The 18096-nt window shown below is 52.7% G+C and overlaps 1 protein-coding gene across 2 annotated transcripts in view; it reads left to right on the top strand.

Moving 5' to 3' along the window:
• Nucleotides 1–18096, top strand: part of Spns2 (sphingolipid transporter 2) — a 41515-nt gene that overhangs the window by 710 nt on the left and 22709 nt on the right. For both annotated transcript variants that reach the window (XM_048365161.1, XM_048365162.1), the window contains exon 2: nt 14600–14665. In XM_048365161.1, coding sequence (XP_048221118.1) covers nt 14600–14665 — 66 coding nt within the window. The remainder of the gene's footprint in view (nt 1–14599; nt 14666–18096) is intronic.

Genomic DNA, 18096 nt, shown 5'->3' with positions numbered 1-18096 from the left:
GAACGCGACCTCGCTGGCCCCGAGCGCCCATCCGCCGTCCTCTTCTCGGGTCTCCCCTGCGCCCCTGCGTCCTGGGCCTCCGCCTCCCCAAGCCCAGGCCATCTGAGCTTCCATGGCCCGTCAGTTCCTTCCTTCCTCGGCCGCCTCCACCCCCCTTCCCCTACGTGCGTGCGGCGAGTGTGTGCGCCCCTTGCGGGTGTGCGCCGGGGACACCGGGAGATCGAGTGTGCGCGTGGCGGCGGGTGTGTGTGCGAGCTCGTGAGCGCGTGGCTGACAAAGGCCCCGGCCTGCGGGGAGCCGAGGGAGGGGCGGGCGGGTCCGCGCGGCGCCTGGGGACCCGGGATGCGGTTTGCAGCTGGCTCTGGCTAGAGGCCTGAAGATGCCTCCCTCTGATCTATAGACCTTGGGGCCCAGACAGGGCACAGGCCTCCGGGACTAAAGAGGGGCAGCCTCATTCTCTGTGAGCATCTCTGGAAGTCAGCTGTAGGGATGGAATCTATAAAGCAACCAGGTTCTAGTCCCTGATTTGTCCGCATGTGCTCCCTATGTGACCTTGGGCTGGTCTCAGTTTATGTTTAGATCTCCTTCTCTATTCATGAGTTAATGGATAATCTCAGTCTTTGGGGGGTAGATACAGTTCTGGAATTCTATTCTGCCACCCCCTCCTCTCTGACCTCGCAGGGTACACGAGGTAGGAACATGTTCTGGATGGAGCTGCCCTGGTTGGGAATGATGCAGCCTTGGGAGGAAAGGAATCTGACCAGGCTGGCATAGGTGGTGGGGGAGGAGGGCTTCCTGTGGAGAGAGCTTCTCTGGGTACCTGCCATGCTGTCCTAGAACCTGCCACTAGAAAGGGAGGAGCCGAAGGTGGGGGAGAGAAAAGAGGGGGGCAAGAGGGGACAGAGGAGACACAGAGATAAAGACAAAGACAGAGAGACTGATGCAGAATGAGAAGAAACGAGAATAAGATTTTGGATAGACTCTAAACAACAAGAGAATTTTGGGGTGATTGGGAAAGAACTCTGTCATAGACTACATGTGGGCCTCAGTTGTGCTACTTAGTGGAGTTTTGTGTCAAGTGCAAGGAAAGAACTCTGATGAGAGGCCAATGCATTTCAGTTCTTGCTTGCAAAGCCTTTTAGCTCTCCTTCCCTTTTGCCAGTGGGGTGGGTTGGGAGTCAATACTGGTGTCTGGGTGAGGCTGTCTTCAAGAGAGTCTCTCCTTACTCTGGTGAGCAGGAGTGTTGCATTCCTTCAAGTGCATCGACCCCTGACATGCAGGTATGGTGTTGATGGGACCTGGGAGCTTAAATGCTATCCTATGTGGAGCAGTCAGAGAACACAAGAGACCTGGAGCAGTGCACACTAGGGTTCCATGACCATGGGTGGCCCAGAAGGTGGCCAGTCTCTGCCTGGGAGGAGGCCTCTTCACCCTCTCAGCTCCAGAGTGAATGGTACTGCTTCTGGTGCAGTCACACGTTCCAGCTTGTTTTTTGTGGCCCCAGACCACTGCCTCTGAGGATCTTAGAGGGACTGATGACCAGGGGCAGCAGGGAGACGGGGGGGGGGGGCGGGGGAGGTCTGCTGCTTATCTATCCCTCTACTTGGTCAGACTGTTGGAATGGGAGGTAAGATAGCAAATTTCTGGTGAATTGGGGATGGGTGGGGAGCTTTTGCTAAGAGAGGTGTGGGGCAGTGGGGAGGAAGGCCCAGAAAGTCCTGGGCAAACACTGCCTGGGCTGTGCATCCCTCCCTGTTCTGCCCAGGGCCAGGCTCATGCTCCACCCAACACAGTATGCACTGATTTCCCCTCCGGATAGGCCTGGCTCCCTCTCTCTTTATGATAGGTTCCCCACCACACTTCACCTCCACTTATCTCCAAGTTCAGCTTTTAGGAATATTTACTGTCTCTATGGTAACTGCTATGGTTTGATGTGTTTTATGTGAGGAACTGAGCCCATCAGTTGCCTGTTGGCCTATTGAGACAGAGGTGGGAAAGAAGACATTCCATTGTCCACATACCGTGTGTGTGTGTGTGTGTGTGTGTGTGTGTGTGTGTGTGTGTGTGTGTGTGCATTCATGCCAATAGTGGGGCTTGAACTCAGAGCCTGGTTGCTGTCCCTTATCCTTTTTACTCAAAGTTGGTGCTCTATCACTTGAACCACAGCTCAATTTTTGGCTTTTTGGTGGTTGGAAATAAGAGTCTCTTGTACTTTCCTGCCTGAGCTGGCTTTGAGCCTTAATCCTCAGATCTCAGGCTCCTGAGTAGCTAGGAATATAGGCATGAGCCACTGGCACCAACATAGACATTCTTGACATTTGTGCCTACCTGGCCTCTGAGAAACTTATAATCTGGCCCTGGTACCTATATGAGAGGATGGAAGAGTACCTACTCCTTCTTTGCATCCATCCTCTATATTTCAGTTTTCCAGTGTATAGATCAGCTCTGTGTTCAAAGGGAGTATAATACAAGCCACCTTCATTTAAAATGTTTCTGATAGCTAGATTTTTAAAAAATAAAAAGTGCATGAATAATGAATAAGTAATGAATAATATATTTAGCTTAATCTGTCCAAAATATTTGAGCATGTACTTGGTATAAAAAGTATTTGTTAGTTATTTTGCATTCTTTTTTGAACAGTCTTTGAAATTGGTGCATGATTCATTGTGGTAGCACATGTCAGTCATCATGGCTGGGGTCACTGGAGTGACAAGGAAGGTCCTGTCTGTGGCTGGAAGCTAGAGTCAGGAGTTTTGCTTATTAGCTATGTGAGCTCTGTGTGGGATAATGCCCCCCCTCCACCTCTAGTGCTTTGGAATGAATGAGGATGTGTCCAAAGCCTGGGACACGAGGTCATCCATAACACCGGAGGGAACCCCAGAAATGTTAGCTGTTTTCCTTTTATCAGAGGCTCAAGTTTTGCTCCTGTCCGGGAGGGGCCTCCCTCTCCCCCTGCCCTTCCTCCTCCTCCTCCTCCTCCTCCTCCTCCTCCTCCTCCTCCTCCTCCTCCTCCTCCTCCTCTTCCTCCTTCTCCTCCTCCTCCCCCCTCTCCCTCTTCTCCTCCTTTTTTTTTTTTTGTGTGGTATTGGGGATTGAACCCAGGACATTGCTAAGACGCGCTTTACCACTGAGCTGCATCCCAGCCCTGGCTCTTCATGATTCTGTTTATGACAGTCTCATTTAGAGTGTCTTTCAGATTGTCCCTGACTCCTTAGTGAGCTGTTCCCTTTTGCACGAAGACTTTCTGTCCTGGGAACTCCAGTGGCTCCTGCTTCAGCCCTGGCATTTATTCCTAGCACCACCTGCTACTTGGTGATCCAGTTAATTAGGGCCTCTCCTTCTCTTCATGAGAACCCCCAGAGGGCAGCTAGCCTCAGACCTGGGGAGCAGGGCTCAGCTTCCCTTCTCATTTCTCCTTGGATGTTGCTTCAGTTGGATGGGTGAATTTGAGGTAGCCCAGAAACCTCCTCTAAACCCTTTCCTCCACCTCCTGGTGCCACAAGGCCTCTGCCATCTAGAGAACAAAGACACTTGTTCAAGGTCACATGGCCCACCCTGGGCAGCAGGCTTCCCAGCCCTGGGAGCCTTGGTTGGAGGTGGGTGCAGGTAGGCACACCCCATGCTTTCAGTCTAGAAGCTCCAGGATCCTGCCAGGCCAGGATTCCTGGGCAGATGAATTTCAGCTCTATTCAGTCAAGGTCCTTTGAGCTTCCCTAGGGCACATGTCCCAGGTCTCCCATGAGCAGAGCAGCTACTGCCCTGCTTTCAAAGCCCACCTGTGGCTGCAGATCAGAAGAAGGAGGCTTCCTGTCAGGCGAGGGTCTCAGGCTCTTCACAGTCCTGAGTCCTGTGTCCTGGTGCAGAGGCACTTCTGTCTCCCACCCCCTGCTCACAGGCTTCCATCTGCAGAGTGGGAGCAGAGTGGAGGGGTGAGGTGGCAGCATCTTGCTGCTGGATCTAGGCCCAGTTGGTGAATGACTAATTGAGAACTTCTCTGGGGCACCTGTTCGTTTCCTGAGACCTATTTCTATCCCTTTGATTCAGCTTGGGTACCTGGAATTGGGCAGCATGGGGGCTGGTGAGGAGAAGCAGAGCTTTGCCCTGGGGGAGTCCTTTTCTGCCAGGGAAGCTGAGACCAGTATCCATGGCAACTGCTCAGTAACAAGCCCAGAAGGAGTGAAGAACACAGGGACTCTGGCAGGAGCACAGGCCTGAGGGTGGGGAGGGAGGGCTTGGGGCTTCCCCTGAGCAGCAGAGCAGGGTAGAGAGGAGGAACCACCAGTATTGGGCTCATGCTCCTTGTGGCTTTTTTTCCCCTCTGTCTAGGTGAATCTGTCCAGAGCTGATAGTTGGGGAAACTGAGGCCCGAGGTTTGTCACAGTGAGCCAAGCCTGTCAGCAATGTGGCTGTTGCTCTTGATAAGAAGAGTCACAATATAGATAAACACTGCCTGACCTGGCCATAGCCATGGCCAAAATGTAAGGAAACCCTGACCTGAGACAGGAGGAACCTGGAGCACCTGCCTAGCAGAGTCAGCACCCCAGGTGGGTCCCTGTGTCCCAGAATGCTAACACCCTGGTGACTCAGTGCCAGCTGCCCTTGTTCCTGCTTTCCCAAGGCCCTGTCCGGATGCTTCTACCACTGTTGACCTGTCAGAGGAGGTGCACAGTCCTCTTAGGGCCATGGCCCATGACTCAGTTTACCATTTTTTTTATGGAGACAGCAAGGCTGGAGGTCTGCAGGGTATGCAGCCTGGTCTGAGAGCAAGGCTGCTATAACTAGCACTGTTTCCAGAAGGAATCCTCCTGTCCCTTCCCCAGACCCTTCAGCAGAAGGAAGTGGCTTTTGTTTCTGCATGGGTGTGGGGGCCTGTGAGAATAGCTGGAGATAAGAATGAAAGAGGCAAACAACACACTGGCCTGATCTCTAGGCTTCTGAGTCCCCAGTTTCTCCTGGGCTGTCTGCTACTGGCTTTGCCAGACTTGTCTAGCTTTGCTGCGTGACTCAGGCAGATCTTGACCCTCTCTGATGCCTGAATCTACCACAGATGATTTTTCTTTCTTGAGATCTACTCCTCTGAATCCATCTTTCTTACTGTGATCAAGGGCTCACTCCAAGTGTATCATGGGTACTTGGTCTTCAGAATTCTTATCTGAGGCCAGAAGCATGGTTGAAGTGACAGAGAACTAGCTTTGACAAGAAAGCCCAAAGAGCAGGAAGTCCTGAGCTCAAGCTTCAGTACTAGCAAAAAGTGGGGGACGCACATGCAAACAAAGGCCCTTGTCTGCTACCCTAGCTCTGCTGCTTCTCTTTCACCCAGGACAATCAGTTCTATACCCCAACACCACAGCTAGAACTCTACTCTCTATCTCTCTGCTAAGTCTTGCCAGAAAGCATCCCACATTCTCTGCATCCAGCCAGATGACTGATTCCTATGGTTTTTTTTCCTCCTTGCTGGTACTAGGATTTGAACTCAGGGCCTCAAGCTTAATCATTTGTGGGTTATATTGGAGATAGATTCTTGCAGACTTTTCTGTCTAGGTGGACTTCAATCATGGATCCACCAGGTCTTAGCCTCCTGGGTAGCTAGGGTTACAGGCATGAGCCACTGGCACTCGGTTCTGACTCGTGTGTGTGTGTGTGTGTTTTAACTGCACTGAGTTCTACCTTCATCACACCATGTAAGGCCACACCTTCCTCCAGCCTCAATGGGCCAACATATCTGTGACTGCAGCATGCATGAGTGGCTGACTTGGCTCTGATTGGCCCTAAAGCATATCCCTCTGGGCTGCCTTTGGCCTTGGCAATAGAGCCACCATTTCTCCGAGCTGGATAGAGTTTTCAGGAGAGCATGGGGGTGGCTCCACTCTTTATTGCACAGAGGCCATCAGAACATGGGGTTGTCCCAGGTCACACAGTGTACTTGTCTGCTCTGGTCCTGATCCTCTTCACGCAGCTAGAAGGTGTGAGCGATGGGGCCCTATAGGACAAGTAGCCAATAGATAGGAACATTGATGTTAAAGCAAGAAAGAAATACAAGGAAGTAGCCAGAGTTGGAGGCGGGGGATGGCACCCTTGTCTCCTACCAGCTGCCTCGGTCCTCTGCCCAGCCAAAGGCCTCACTAGGGCCTCCCTACAGCTGGCTCTCTAAGGCCCGTGGTCCTTTCTCTGTCAGCAGAGATTTGTTGAATTAGGTCCCAGGGGCAAGAAGCATGCTCAGGCTTGCCCACTGTGAAGGGCTGTGCCTGGAGAAGTGGTATTATTTCTGTGGGAATCACCCGTGTGAGGATAACGTGTGCCGGTATTGAAGGGCTGGTGACAGCCTCTTTTGGAGGAGTTGATAGAATGACATGGGCTGGGTGTAGGAGCTTGAGGACAGGTCTCCCCAGCTCCTGCTGATTCTGGTGGCCACTGTCCCACACTTCTGCATCTCACCTGGGAAGTGGCAGCTGTCTGGCCACCGGAAAAGGACACAGAAGAGGCTGAGGGTGTGTAGGCTGGAGTCAGTCCATTCTCAGCCCTCTTATCTCTTCTCCACCTTCTCTGCCCCTTTCTCTGGCCTTATCCTGGGTGGCTGGGCATACCAGCCACACCCTCTAAGGGCCAGGGTGAGGCTGTGGCCCCCTTGTCCCTAGCCTCTGGTGGGTCTAAGCCTTGCTGAGATGCACCAGGGCTAGGACAATCAAGTTGGAAAGGAGTTGCTATGCAAAGCCCCCAAATTGCTAAGGCTGAGTCTGGTTCCAGGAAAGCCAGCCCCAAATGATAGACTAGAACCACAGGCCAGAGGCCCTGCTGCTGCCCCGCCCACTCTGGGCAAAGAGTAGTGGTAGGAGTGGGGATCTTTGGGCAGGGGTGCTGCCTTCCTAGGGCTATCCTGGGTAGGGAGGAGTGTTTTTTTCTTGGGTCAAGCTCTGGGCTGAGGACTTTGACTTCATGCTTCCTAGGTTGACATTAGTGACCTGCTTTTTAGGGAAGGAAGATAGATACATATAGAATGAACTCAGCTGTGGTTCAGGTGCATACAGATCCTGGGTCACTTCTCACAAGGGCCATCTGAGGTGGTGCAGCTTGCCCCTGGAGAACAGGCAGAGTGTATGGGCCTGGGAGTCCAGGTCTCTGGCTCAGGACTGTCTGGGTCTGGTCCTCAGGCTATAGCATGGCAGCTAGGCTGTGGCTTCCAGCCTCAGCCTTCCAGAGCTAGGTCAGCAGAGCCAGGTTCTTTGGCCTCTATAATTACTGGGGAGGGAGCTGTGGCTGAGCCTTGGAGCAGGGGCCAGACTCCCAGAGCAAGCCAGCTCTGAGGGCTCCGCATGAGAACCAGGGTCCCTCTGAGAGGGTCTGGCCAAGGCTGGCATGACCCATCCCTTCAGACTCCCAGCCCTGTCTTCTCAGGTATCGGATCCCATTTTAGAGGAAAAAAAGTCCAGATGAGAAAGGAGATAGGCCATTAGTGGAACTAATGCCCACAGATAACATTTGAGACATTTACTGGGCACCAACTATATGCTAGCTTTGTTCTAAACACTTTACCTGGAGTAAGCTATTTAAAAACTCATAACAACCATAGGAAGCAAAACCAAGCCGTTATTTCAGAAGAGGACACTGGCGCAGAAAGGTTGATCACAAGGAAAGTCAGGATTTAAACGTAGATAATCAGGTTCTGAAGCCCAGGCTCCTGAAAATTCAATAAGCTTCTTTCTGTTCTGTAAGGGGCTGTGGCAGGACGAGGGTGGGGGCCGTAGTGACTGAGCTGGGGTCTGGGGGAACAAGTCTGAGTGCCAAGCGGCCTACACTGGTGAAGCAGGCAAGAAGAAATCAGAGTTGTGCTCCTGAGGTCAGTATGGGCTTTTTCCTACCCTGGAGTCCTGGGACCTGGAGCCCACTCCTGGAGGGGGCCAGCAGTGAGCCTCTGGAGCAGCTGGCTGGGCAAGTCAGGGCCACAAGCCATCCAGCTTTGTGGTTCCTTGAGGTGACAGGTCCAGAGGAAGGAGGGCACTTGGTAGAGGAGGCCTGGGATCTGAGCCTGGAGCATGGCAGGTTGGCAGATCATGTCAGGTAGAATTGGGCATTCCAGGAGGGGGATGCAGGGCTGTGCCTGGTGTGGAGTGCTGCAGGCTATGCCAGGCAAGTCACAGGGGCTCCAACACCAGGCTGGTGGCTTTGTCACCAGCATAGATTCTTATGTTTCACCTATGGAGAAGGTGATTCTATAGCTCTGGAGGCTGTACTCTTTAAAAAATGGTTTTGGGACTTGAACTCAGGGCTTGGTCACTGCCCCTCAGCTCTTTTGCTCAGGGCTAGTACTGTACCACTATGAGCCATAGATCCACTTCTGGTTTTCTGGTAGTTCATTGGAGATAAAAGTCTCACAGACTTTTCTGCCTGGTCTGGCTATGAACCATAATCCTCAGATCTTCACCTCCTGAGTAACTAGGATTACAGGTGTGAGCCACAGCCCCTCAGGAGGCTGTATTGTAGCAGTCAGCTTGCTGTGGGTGATTGGGGTTTCAGGCAGTCTTGCCTCGTATCTGGGAAGAAGCAGAGGCCCAGGGAGGCAGTCATGGCTGGTGGCAGTGTGTCTGTGTGTATGTGTGTGTGCATGGATGTGAGTGAACACATGTGTAGGTGTGTGTTGGTGAGGGTGCATGTGTGCCTGTGTGCAAATGTGCAAGTACACACACGTGTTAGTATGTGTTAGTGTGTGTATGCAAGAGTATAAGCGTACTTGTGTGTGAGCGTGTGTACATGCCTGTTAGTGTGTGCTCATGTGTGAGTGTGTACAGGTGTGTCTGGTGGTTTGTGAGGGTGTGCAGACATTCTTGAGTGTGTGAGCATGTGTGAAGGTATCTATGTTTGCCTGTGTGCAAGTGTGTATGTGTATATGTGTTAGAGACTGTGGCTAAGTTGTGGGGGCCTTGTGGCTGGAAGTCTAGGCTTTCCTTAGGTGGCAATGGGGCGCTTGTACAGCAAGCGACCACTGTCAGAGCCCCTGACTTGTGGCAAGCACGCTGTCTATATCACTACTCACCTTGTGTACTGGTGGTCAGGTACTGAAGCCCCACTCGGGCCAGTGCTTGGTGAGGATGGCCTGGGGATTCTGAGCATGGCTGGAGATGACACCTCAAGGCCACAGCTTAGCTCTGAGTCCAGAACTGGTTGACTGCTGTAGAGCTCCCAGTCAGGACCACACAACTTGGAAATGGCTAAGTGCTTTTGAGAGCTGGCTACACCATGGACTGCAGAGGCTGGGACTCTGGGGAAGAGGCTGGGCCCATGCCTGAGGCTGAAGGAGGGCCTCACACTGACTTCCAGGCCTAGGGCTGCAGCGGTGCTGCTGGGAGGGGGGCGGCGAGGAGGACCACGTGGGAGTTCCTGGGATGAGGGCTCAGAGGCTGGGAGCCAGAGAGGAGAGAGGTGTCAGGGAGGGATGCAGGTGAGGAGGAGGGAGGCAAGCAGAGGAGCACTGGCTCAGCGGAGCTGAGGCAAGTGTGAGGCAGGTGTGACTGCTATGTGGAAGAAATGCAAAGGCCAGCCTTAGTTGGCAGCTGCCCAGTGCAAAGGCCCTGCCAGATTTTGAACCTCAGACAAGAAGATAAAACCCTGGGGGCTTGTTTAAGGTACAAGTGCTGTGAGTAGATGAGAAATTTCAGGGTCTCCTCTTATTCCACAATGTGCTTTTGGGGGGAGGAGGGCAAGGACACTGGCCAGAGGGCCGCTCTAGTGGTGGATTTGGGGGGACTGCCTGCAGTGGTTTGCTGTGTGGATGGGATGGCTAGGCGGCTCTCAGGTTGGAGCCCCACCTTGTGTGCCCCAGGGCTGGTGGGACCAAGGGGGTGGTTTGGCCTGAGCTGTGGGAAACTGCTCCTGGGCGGGAGGCCGGTCCTGTGACCCACCAAACCTCAGCCTCCAGGAAAGAGGCTAAAAATAAGGCTGTGGTAAAGAAGGGAGGGTTGTATGTGCGCCCAAGCCAGGAGAGCCCAGAGGAAAATGTGAGGCGACCGGCTGAGCTGCTGTGACACACACTTCCCCTGCCAACGGCCTTGGGGATCCTGTCCTCCTGTGGTTATGCCCCCTTCTGGGGCCAGAAGAGGAAAAACAAGCCCAGAAAGGGGTGATGGGGCTGACCTTGGACCTCTCACCTGCAGAAGCTATGCTCCCTAGGAAGGTTCTTCCTGGCCTCTCCCTGGGGCGCAGGGACCTTGCACCTACGACTGTGCTCCTGATGGTAGGCTACGGGGTGGGGGCGGGGGTTCACAGCTTCCTGTGTTTGAGAGCCCAGGAGCCCCAGGTGTCTTGGATGTTAACTGGATGAGGATAAATGTTTTTCCTCCTTATGAAGAGCTTGTGTGGCCGAGGAAGTTAGGGAGGCTACCTGGAGGCAGAGGCCTGGGGCTGGGCCTGGAAGATCCCTAGGTGGGTCAGAGGCACAGGTAGAGCCACCTGGCTTGTGATGGCATCTAAAGCTGGGACAGCCTGGGGATGCTTCTAGGATCCAGTGCTGTCTCAGGTGGGGCCTCCGAGCTGTGTTGTTGGGAGGACACACAGCAGCTGTCCACTGCGGACTCGACTGCTTCTTTGTTACATGTGGACCCCCATGTCTGGCCAAAGAAGCTACGCATATATAGTGCTCCATGGGAGAAACTGGATTTGCTTTTTCTTTCTATCTCAAACCTGGTATTGTTATGCCAAGTCGCGAAACGACCACCAAGAAGACCACTGAGACTCAGACGTTCCAAAATGCAAAAGCAAGGCAAGGCTTTATTCAAGTGAGCTGCAACTCGGGCCTCGTCCTACCCACCAACACAGTGGAGGTTAGGAGGAAGCCCCGAGCTGCGATTGCACAGGGCTTATAAAGGCAAAAAACAAAGTTACAGCAATCAGGTGTTCAAGCAAGACAAAAAACAAAGTTACAGCAATCAGGTGTTCAAGCAAGCAAGATTAGGACATGGGTACAAATCTGATAGGCTCAGGGCTCAAGACATTCTGGGGGGCTGGGGATATGGCCTAGTGGCAAGAGCGCTTGCCTCTTATACATGAAGCCCTCGGTTCCCCAGCACCACATATACAGAAAATGGCCAGAAGTGACGCTGCGGCTCAAGTGGCAGAGTGCTAGCCTTGAGCAAAAAGAAGCCAGGGACAGTGCTCAGGCCCTGAGTCCAAGGCCCAGGACTGGCCAAAAAAAAAGACATTCTGGGGACGGTTAGAGTTAAGCATTCCCAGGCGGTTAGAGTTCTTGACCAGCTGGGCCCTAATAAGCTTGCCCTGGGTTTGCTCATAGTTCAAACAGATAACAAAACGGGGGCTGCCTGAAAATGGAGTTTACTTTAACTCTTCATTCCCCCCTTCAGTATCAGATCCCATCTCCAGACCCTAAGTGCTGTACAACAAAATGCTGTCATCTTGGAAACTTGACTTCTTTTCTTTTCCTTTTTACTAAATAAGAACACTCTGTATTTTTATTTTTTAATTTAATTAATTAATTAATTTTTGCCAGTCCTGGAGCTTGGACTCAGGGCCTGAGCACTGTCCCTGGCTTCTTTTTGCTCAAGGCTAGCATTCTACCTCTTGAGCCACAGAGCCACTTTAGGCATATATATATTTGTGTGTGTGTGTGTGTGTGTGTATGTGTATGTGTGTGTGTTACTGAGGAATGGAACCCAGGGCTTCATGTATGTAGGCCATATTCCCAGCCCAACAACCAGTATTTTTAGAAAAAATAAGAATTGTTTTTTTTTTTTTTTAATGTGGTACTGAGGAATCAAACCCAGGGACCCATGCATGCTAGGCAAGTACTCTGCCACTAAGCCACATTCCCATGCCCAGTACTGGGGCTTGAACTCAGGATCTGGGTGCTGTCTGTTAGCTTTCCACTCAAGGCTGGCACTCTAACACTTGAGCAACACTTCTGCTTCTGGCTTTTTTGTTTGCTTTTGTGTTTTTGTTGCCAGTCTTGGGGCTTGAACTCAGGGCCTGAGCACTGTCCCTGGCTTCCTTTTGCTCAAGGCTAGCACTCTGCCACTTGAGCCACAGTGCCACTTCCGGCTTTTTCTATATATGTGGTGCTGAGGAATCGAACCCAGGGCTTCATGTATATGAGATAAGCACTTTACCACTAGGCCATATTCCCAGCCCTGCTTCTGGCTTTTGGTGGGGGGTGGGGGGGATAAGAGTCTTATGGATTTTTCTTTCTGGGTTGCCTTCAAACCTTGATCCTTGGGGTTGGGAATGTGGCTTAGCAGTAGAGTGCTTGCCTAGCATGCATGAAGCCCTGGGTTCAAGTCCTCAGAACCACATAAACAGAAAAAGCCAGAAGTGGTTCTGTGGCTCACGTGGAAGAGTGCTAGCCTTGAGCACAGAGAGGCTCAAGGACAGTGCCCAGGCCCTGAGTTCAAGTTCCAGGACTGGCAAAAAAAAACAAAACAGAGCAAAACAAAACAAACAAACAAACAACAACAAAAAAAAACCCCACAAAACCTTGAGCCTCAGATTTAGGCCTCTTGAGTAGCTAGGATTACAGATGTGACCACCAGCATCCAGCTTAGCCTTGGTTTCTTCATATGTAAAATAGAGGTGATGATTATGAACACCAGCACTCAGAGCAAGGTGGAAACACAGTGCACTGGGCTTCCCTGTGTCCAGAGCTTAGCAGGAAGTGGTAACAGTGGGTCCCAGGAGCTCAGAGCCATGTCCCTGTGTGTCTTCCTAACCCAATTTGGGACAAGTGCTGAACTCAAGGTAGATGAAGAAAGTAGGGCACTGATTTATGAGGGTAGGGTGAGGGCAGAAATCTGGGAAGACATCTCAGAAGAGGAGGCATTGGAACTAGTTCTGAAGGAGCAACAGGGATCAGCCTGGCCAGCCAATTGGTGCCAAGATAGAAGGGGAAGTGTGTGGAATCTGGAGGAGCCTAGGAAGTATGGGGTGCTGGCGGGTGTGATAGAGGGGTGGCATCTGAGGAAGGGTTTTGGCACCAGGGAGCTGTAGATGGCTGTGACAGAGAGAGGGATGAGAGGGACAGGCCCACTTCCACCCCAACAAGCCGGGAACAGGCCTGGACCCTCAGTACTGCTCTTAGGCATACATGGGGCTCTGGGCCTCAGGCTGGGTCTGGACCAGGCAGGGACCCACTCGCAGGCCTGGTCCTACTGCAGGAAAGGGGAGGGAAGGGAAGAGAAAGGAAGGGGAGGGGAGGAGAGGGGAGGGGAGGGAAGGGCTTCACCCTCAAGGCAAGGCCACCACCCATTAGATCTTGGTTGTTAAGTCATTAACTGGATTCACTACACAGCCTCTTCATTAGGGTAATTATGGCAAATGAGCTCAGGGCATGAACAGGGAGGAGGCTGCCTCTGGGCTGGCAGGCTGGCAGAACACCAGCCAGGTCCGGACTTGGAAATCACTAGGGTTTGAGAGGGATCTTAATATGTAGCCCTCGCCACCCTTCCTTCAGTGCCCCTGCCCCAGCTGCCAGCAGGCTCTGACTGGTGCTTGGGGACTTCTCTGCCTCCACCTCCCTAGGTGTGGTTAACTCCCTGTGCCTCAGTTTCCTTATGTGTCACTAAGGCTGTATGAAGATTAAACACATAAGGAACTGAATGCCCAGCAATACAAACCACCATCATTTTCATTGCTGCCATAGACACGTGCAGCCCTTCAGGAGGCCCAGGGCCCCTGGCATGAAGGCCTTCAAGAGCAAGGTGCTGTCTCTTCCTTCTTGCTCTCCTGCACCTTCTCCAGCAGATGTGTCAAGGTCTCTAGCCAGTATGGTCTTACTGTACTCAGAAACTGGCTGGAGGGAAGTCTGGGGCTGGTAGTCTATAAGGTCACGCTCACCCAGGAGTCCAGGTTGTGAGCTAGAGGTGGAGGAGTTGGGGATTCTGTCTGTCGGTCTGTTTAGGTGTCTCACTGTCCATGTGATGGTCAGGGCCTTATGGGAGCAGAGGTGGCGGCCTCAAGCATGCTCAGGAGAACAGTATGGGCATGACCCCTTCCCTCTGCATCCTACCTCCTATGACCCAGAACTAGAAGTGTGTGTGTGTGTGTGTGTGTGTGTGTGTGTGTTCCTGCATGTGCACATGTGTGCCTGAGTGTGCACTTGGTCAGGGGTAGGTAGGGCTCCAGGCCAGTGGCCAGGAGCATCCCCTGCCCTCTCTCTGCTAGAGGGCCTCCTCACAGCAAGCAGTGGCTACACCTGCTCTCTAGGCTGTGGGCTTCATGGCTCCATGATGGTAAGGTCCAGGCCTGTTGCTAAGTACCAGGATCTCCTCCAGGGCTGGTCCACAGAGGGTCAGGAGGCCAGACTTGGTAGACAGCCACAGGGTTAGGGGGCCACAGGAAAGCCTTACTGGGCTCCATACATCAGACCCTTGAAATGGCTGACAGATGGGTTCTGGGCCCTAGGATGAGCTCAAGGGCTCATAGAGCAGGAAGGAAGCCTGGCAGGGCTGAGATCCCAGCAGGACAAGAGTTGCATAGATGGGACCATGCTGGGTTCTGCATGCCAGACTGCAGGGCTGGGCTGGGACTGAGGGACCTTTGGGGAGGGGGCAGGGGGCTCCCAGGTACAAGGCAGTGCAATAAGTACCTTTTGTTTCCCCTCAGGCGTCCTTTTGGACATCCAGCAGCACTTTGGAGTCAAGGATCGCGGCGCAGGTTTGCTGCAGTCAGGTGAGGCCCACTCCCACCCCAACAACAACACAACACTTTCCCAGGTGCTGCTCCTCCTCCTCAGTCTTCAACCTCTCTTCCCTGTCCAGACTCCAGTCCCCCCGGAGGTGTTCAGGCAGTGCCTCTGCATCCCACTACCCACCCACAAACAACATTGCTTTTCTAAGCTTCCACTTACAAATCAGAACTCACAGTTGGGAGCTGGTGGCTCATGCCTGTAAGTTTAGCTACTTTAGGGAGATTGAGATCTGAGGATCAAAGTCAGCGTGGGCAGGAACTCTTCTCCAATTAACCACTAAAAAAGCAAGAAATGGAGTTGTGGCTCAAGTGGTAAAGCACTAGTCTTGAGCAATAAAGCTAAGGAACAGTGCTCAGGCATGAGTTTAAGTGCACACACACACACACACACACACACACACACACACACACACACACACACGAAGAAGTCCAATTATATACTATATACCCTGAGTGGTTGAGGGTTGGTGAATGGCATTACAGAACAAGGGCCGAGGCCCACCCACCACCAAGCCCAAGAAGGGAGCTCCTCCTGTTACTGAATTGAAGAATGCCCACTGAACCCCAGTGATCCTCCTAATACCACCACTCTGTCTCCATTCTTTCCATGTCTGTCAATACCAGGTATTACCTCCTAAGAGAAAGCTCTACCTGGTCAGTTCCTCCAGGAGTTTGAGAACTTGAGTTCCAGCTGAAGTCTCAGCCTTCCAGTGTGATGTGGGGCTGTAGCAAGCTGAGCAGGGGCTATGTGGGAGGTCTCAGAAGTAGACACACCCGCTCGGCCCTCTCTCTGGGGAAAGACCTGTCTTAGGGTCCCTCCCCACCCACCCAGGGCCTGGTCTTCACTCTGTCTGTGGCCATGCCGTCACCTGAGTCTGCTTGGGCAGACTTCTCAGGGAAGTGTTCATTTTCAGGACCAAAGGCAAGCATTTGGTCCTAGCTTGCCTGCTTCTCTGAGCCCTGGGTTTGAGAGTTCATCTGGCAGTGAGCCGTGGTCAGTCTGATGTGTGGGAGCTCTCTGGTTTGTGAGCCCTTCCTCTGCTGTCCTGGGAGGGAGGGGGTAGAACCTGCCTGACCTGTCTAGGTGGCATTCCATATGCACAATGCCTCCCTGTGCTCAGGGAAGGAATGCTGCAGCTACTCTATGGCCCCCCATCTGCGGATCACAAATGGGGTCTTTGGGCTTAGAGAGAGTGGATGTGCAGGCTCCAGGGTTCAGTCCTCATTCATAAGTCTTGCTGAGCTAGGATAGGACAAAGCTGTATGGTCCATTATGCCCCATGGGTGCCTAGGTCCCTGTCCTGGCAGACATCACTTGGTACCAGACCATCAGCCCGGACCTCTCCCTGCCTGGGCCTCCTTGGCTGGGCTGCTTTGCGAGGTGGGAGGGAGGGCTGGCTGGGAGTGGGGCCCCAGTCCAGATATCCTCGGTACCTCCAGCCTCCAGTGCTGCACACAGTGACCCTCACTCATTGGAAGGACACGGCTTCAGCCAGATGGGAGCCTGGGGAGGAATTGCAGCCCAGCTGATTTAAAAAAAGAAAAAAAAAAAAGAAAAGGGCAATGGAAGACTGGCTACTCAGTCTTAACCCACCAGGCTCCAGACTCACTGAGAACATGGCAGAGCCTTATCCCTTCTGACAGTTTTGCCCAGTGATCTAGAGGGTGGTGCTTGGGCCTCTTCCATTCCCCTCACCCCTCAAACATGGCAGGCCAGCTGTCTCTAGGGAGAGGGGATGTCAGTTCCAGGTCAGGTGTAGGGTTAGCATCCTGGTCCTCGCTGTGATAGACCCATTGTGGCTTCTTGGCTTGTGAGGGAGAAGTCACAGTCCCACCTCTCCCTGGTGATTGTTCCCCACCACAGCATCACCCTGTATGATTCCTCCCAGCAACCCCCCAGACTCTCTTTGTTAGCCTCACTTGCTGGGAGACAAAGGTCAAGAGAGGGAAATGACTTGTTGATGTCTCACACAAGAGTGGCAGCTGTGGAATCCAGGCCTCTGCATATCACCTGCAGGGACTGGCATCTCAGGGTCCTCGTAGGGGTGCCTCTGAGCCACAATGGGCATCCCTAGCATTTCCAAGCCTGTGAATTCTTACTCCATGGCCCTGACCCCTCCTACCTACCTGTGGTGCATTTGGGATGGCTTCCCTAGTGTCCTCACTCCTTCTGCCATCTGAGCAAAGAAAACAGTTGAGCTAAGCCAGGAAATGATTCAGTGGGTAACTGGGCAAGTCACCTAATTGGCCTCTGCCCCAGGCACCTGTCTCTTCCCCAAGCCTGATAAGGTTGGAGCCGGGTGGAGGGCGCCAGCCAGGTGTTGGTGCTTGCCCAGATCAAAGGGCCAGGGCTGAGAGCAGCTCCTGAGAATTTGTACCCAGGGCTGCTGGACTTGGAGACACCAGGGACTATGTGTATGAGTGAGAGGCCTGGGCCTGCCATCCATTCTCCCACTGAGACTAGCCTTCAGCTGGCTTGTGAAGGGCCAGCCCCCTGTCAGTGGCCCCTAGCACCATGCCACTGGCTAGTCCCAGCCTCTGCGACCACCCACTGCAGAATGCAAGCTTCTGGGGCCTCTTACCATGTGGGGAAGCCCATCCTCCACATTTAAGGCAACAGCTGCCATTGAACCTAATGCTTGGCAAGTGCTGGGCTGGGCTCTGCAGATGCTCTGTCTCTGCGCTTGAGGCAGAGTCCCTTTGTCAGTGGGAGTAAAAGAATGGATCAGCCAGTTGCTCCGACACAGGACAGGGCTGTGGGTTCCTGGGTGGGTGGCAGAGAGTATTACACCTAGCTCTGATGGCAGTAGGTAGAGAAGGCTTCTCTGAGGAACTTTAGAATGGGACTTTAAAAATGAGTTAGAGCTGGTGCTGGTGGCTCATGCCTGTAAACCTAGCTACTGAAGAGGCTGAGCTATCTGAGGATGGTAGCTAGCCTGGGGAGGGAATTCCATGAGACTCCAATCTCCTATTCACCACCAAAAAGACAGAAGTGTGATGGTGGTTCAAATGGCAGAGTGCTGGCCTTGAGCAAAAAAAAACAAAAACAAAAAAAACACAACTGAGGGACAGCGCCCAGGCCTTAAGTTCAAGCCCCAGTACCAGCAAAAGTACCAGGCAGGGAAAGAATGAGCAAGGTAGTTTGTTCACAGCAAAGGACTTCTGGTTATCTAGTCAGATTGAGCAGATGTGAGAAAATCTCCTCCTTCCCCGAAAGCTAGATAAAACAGGCCAAGGAAACAGGTTTCAATTATAGAGCTGAACTTGAAAGCTAAAGCTAAAAGGGAGATTCCCAGGTGCCAGAAGCAAAAATGTGGAGTCAAAAGCTAGGAGCACAGTATTTAGGGATCAGATATTAGCCCCAGAGACTTGTTAACTAGAAACCTTTTTGTGGACAATTTTGTAAAATATAA

Source organism: Perognathus longimembris, chromosome 17, assembly GCF_023159225.1.
Source record: "Perognathus longimembris pacificus isolate PPM17 chromosome 17, ASM2315922v1, whole genome shotgun sequence".
Classification (NCBI taxonomy): domain Eukaryota; kingdom Metazoa; phylum Chordata; class Mammalia; order Rodentia; family Heteromyidae; genus Perognathus; species Perognathus longimembris.
This window is presented reverse-complemented; position numbering and strand designations above follow the sequence as displayed.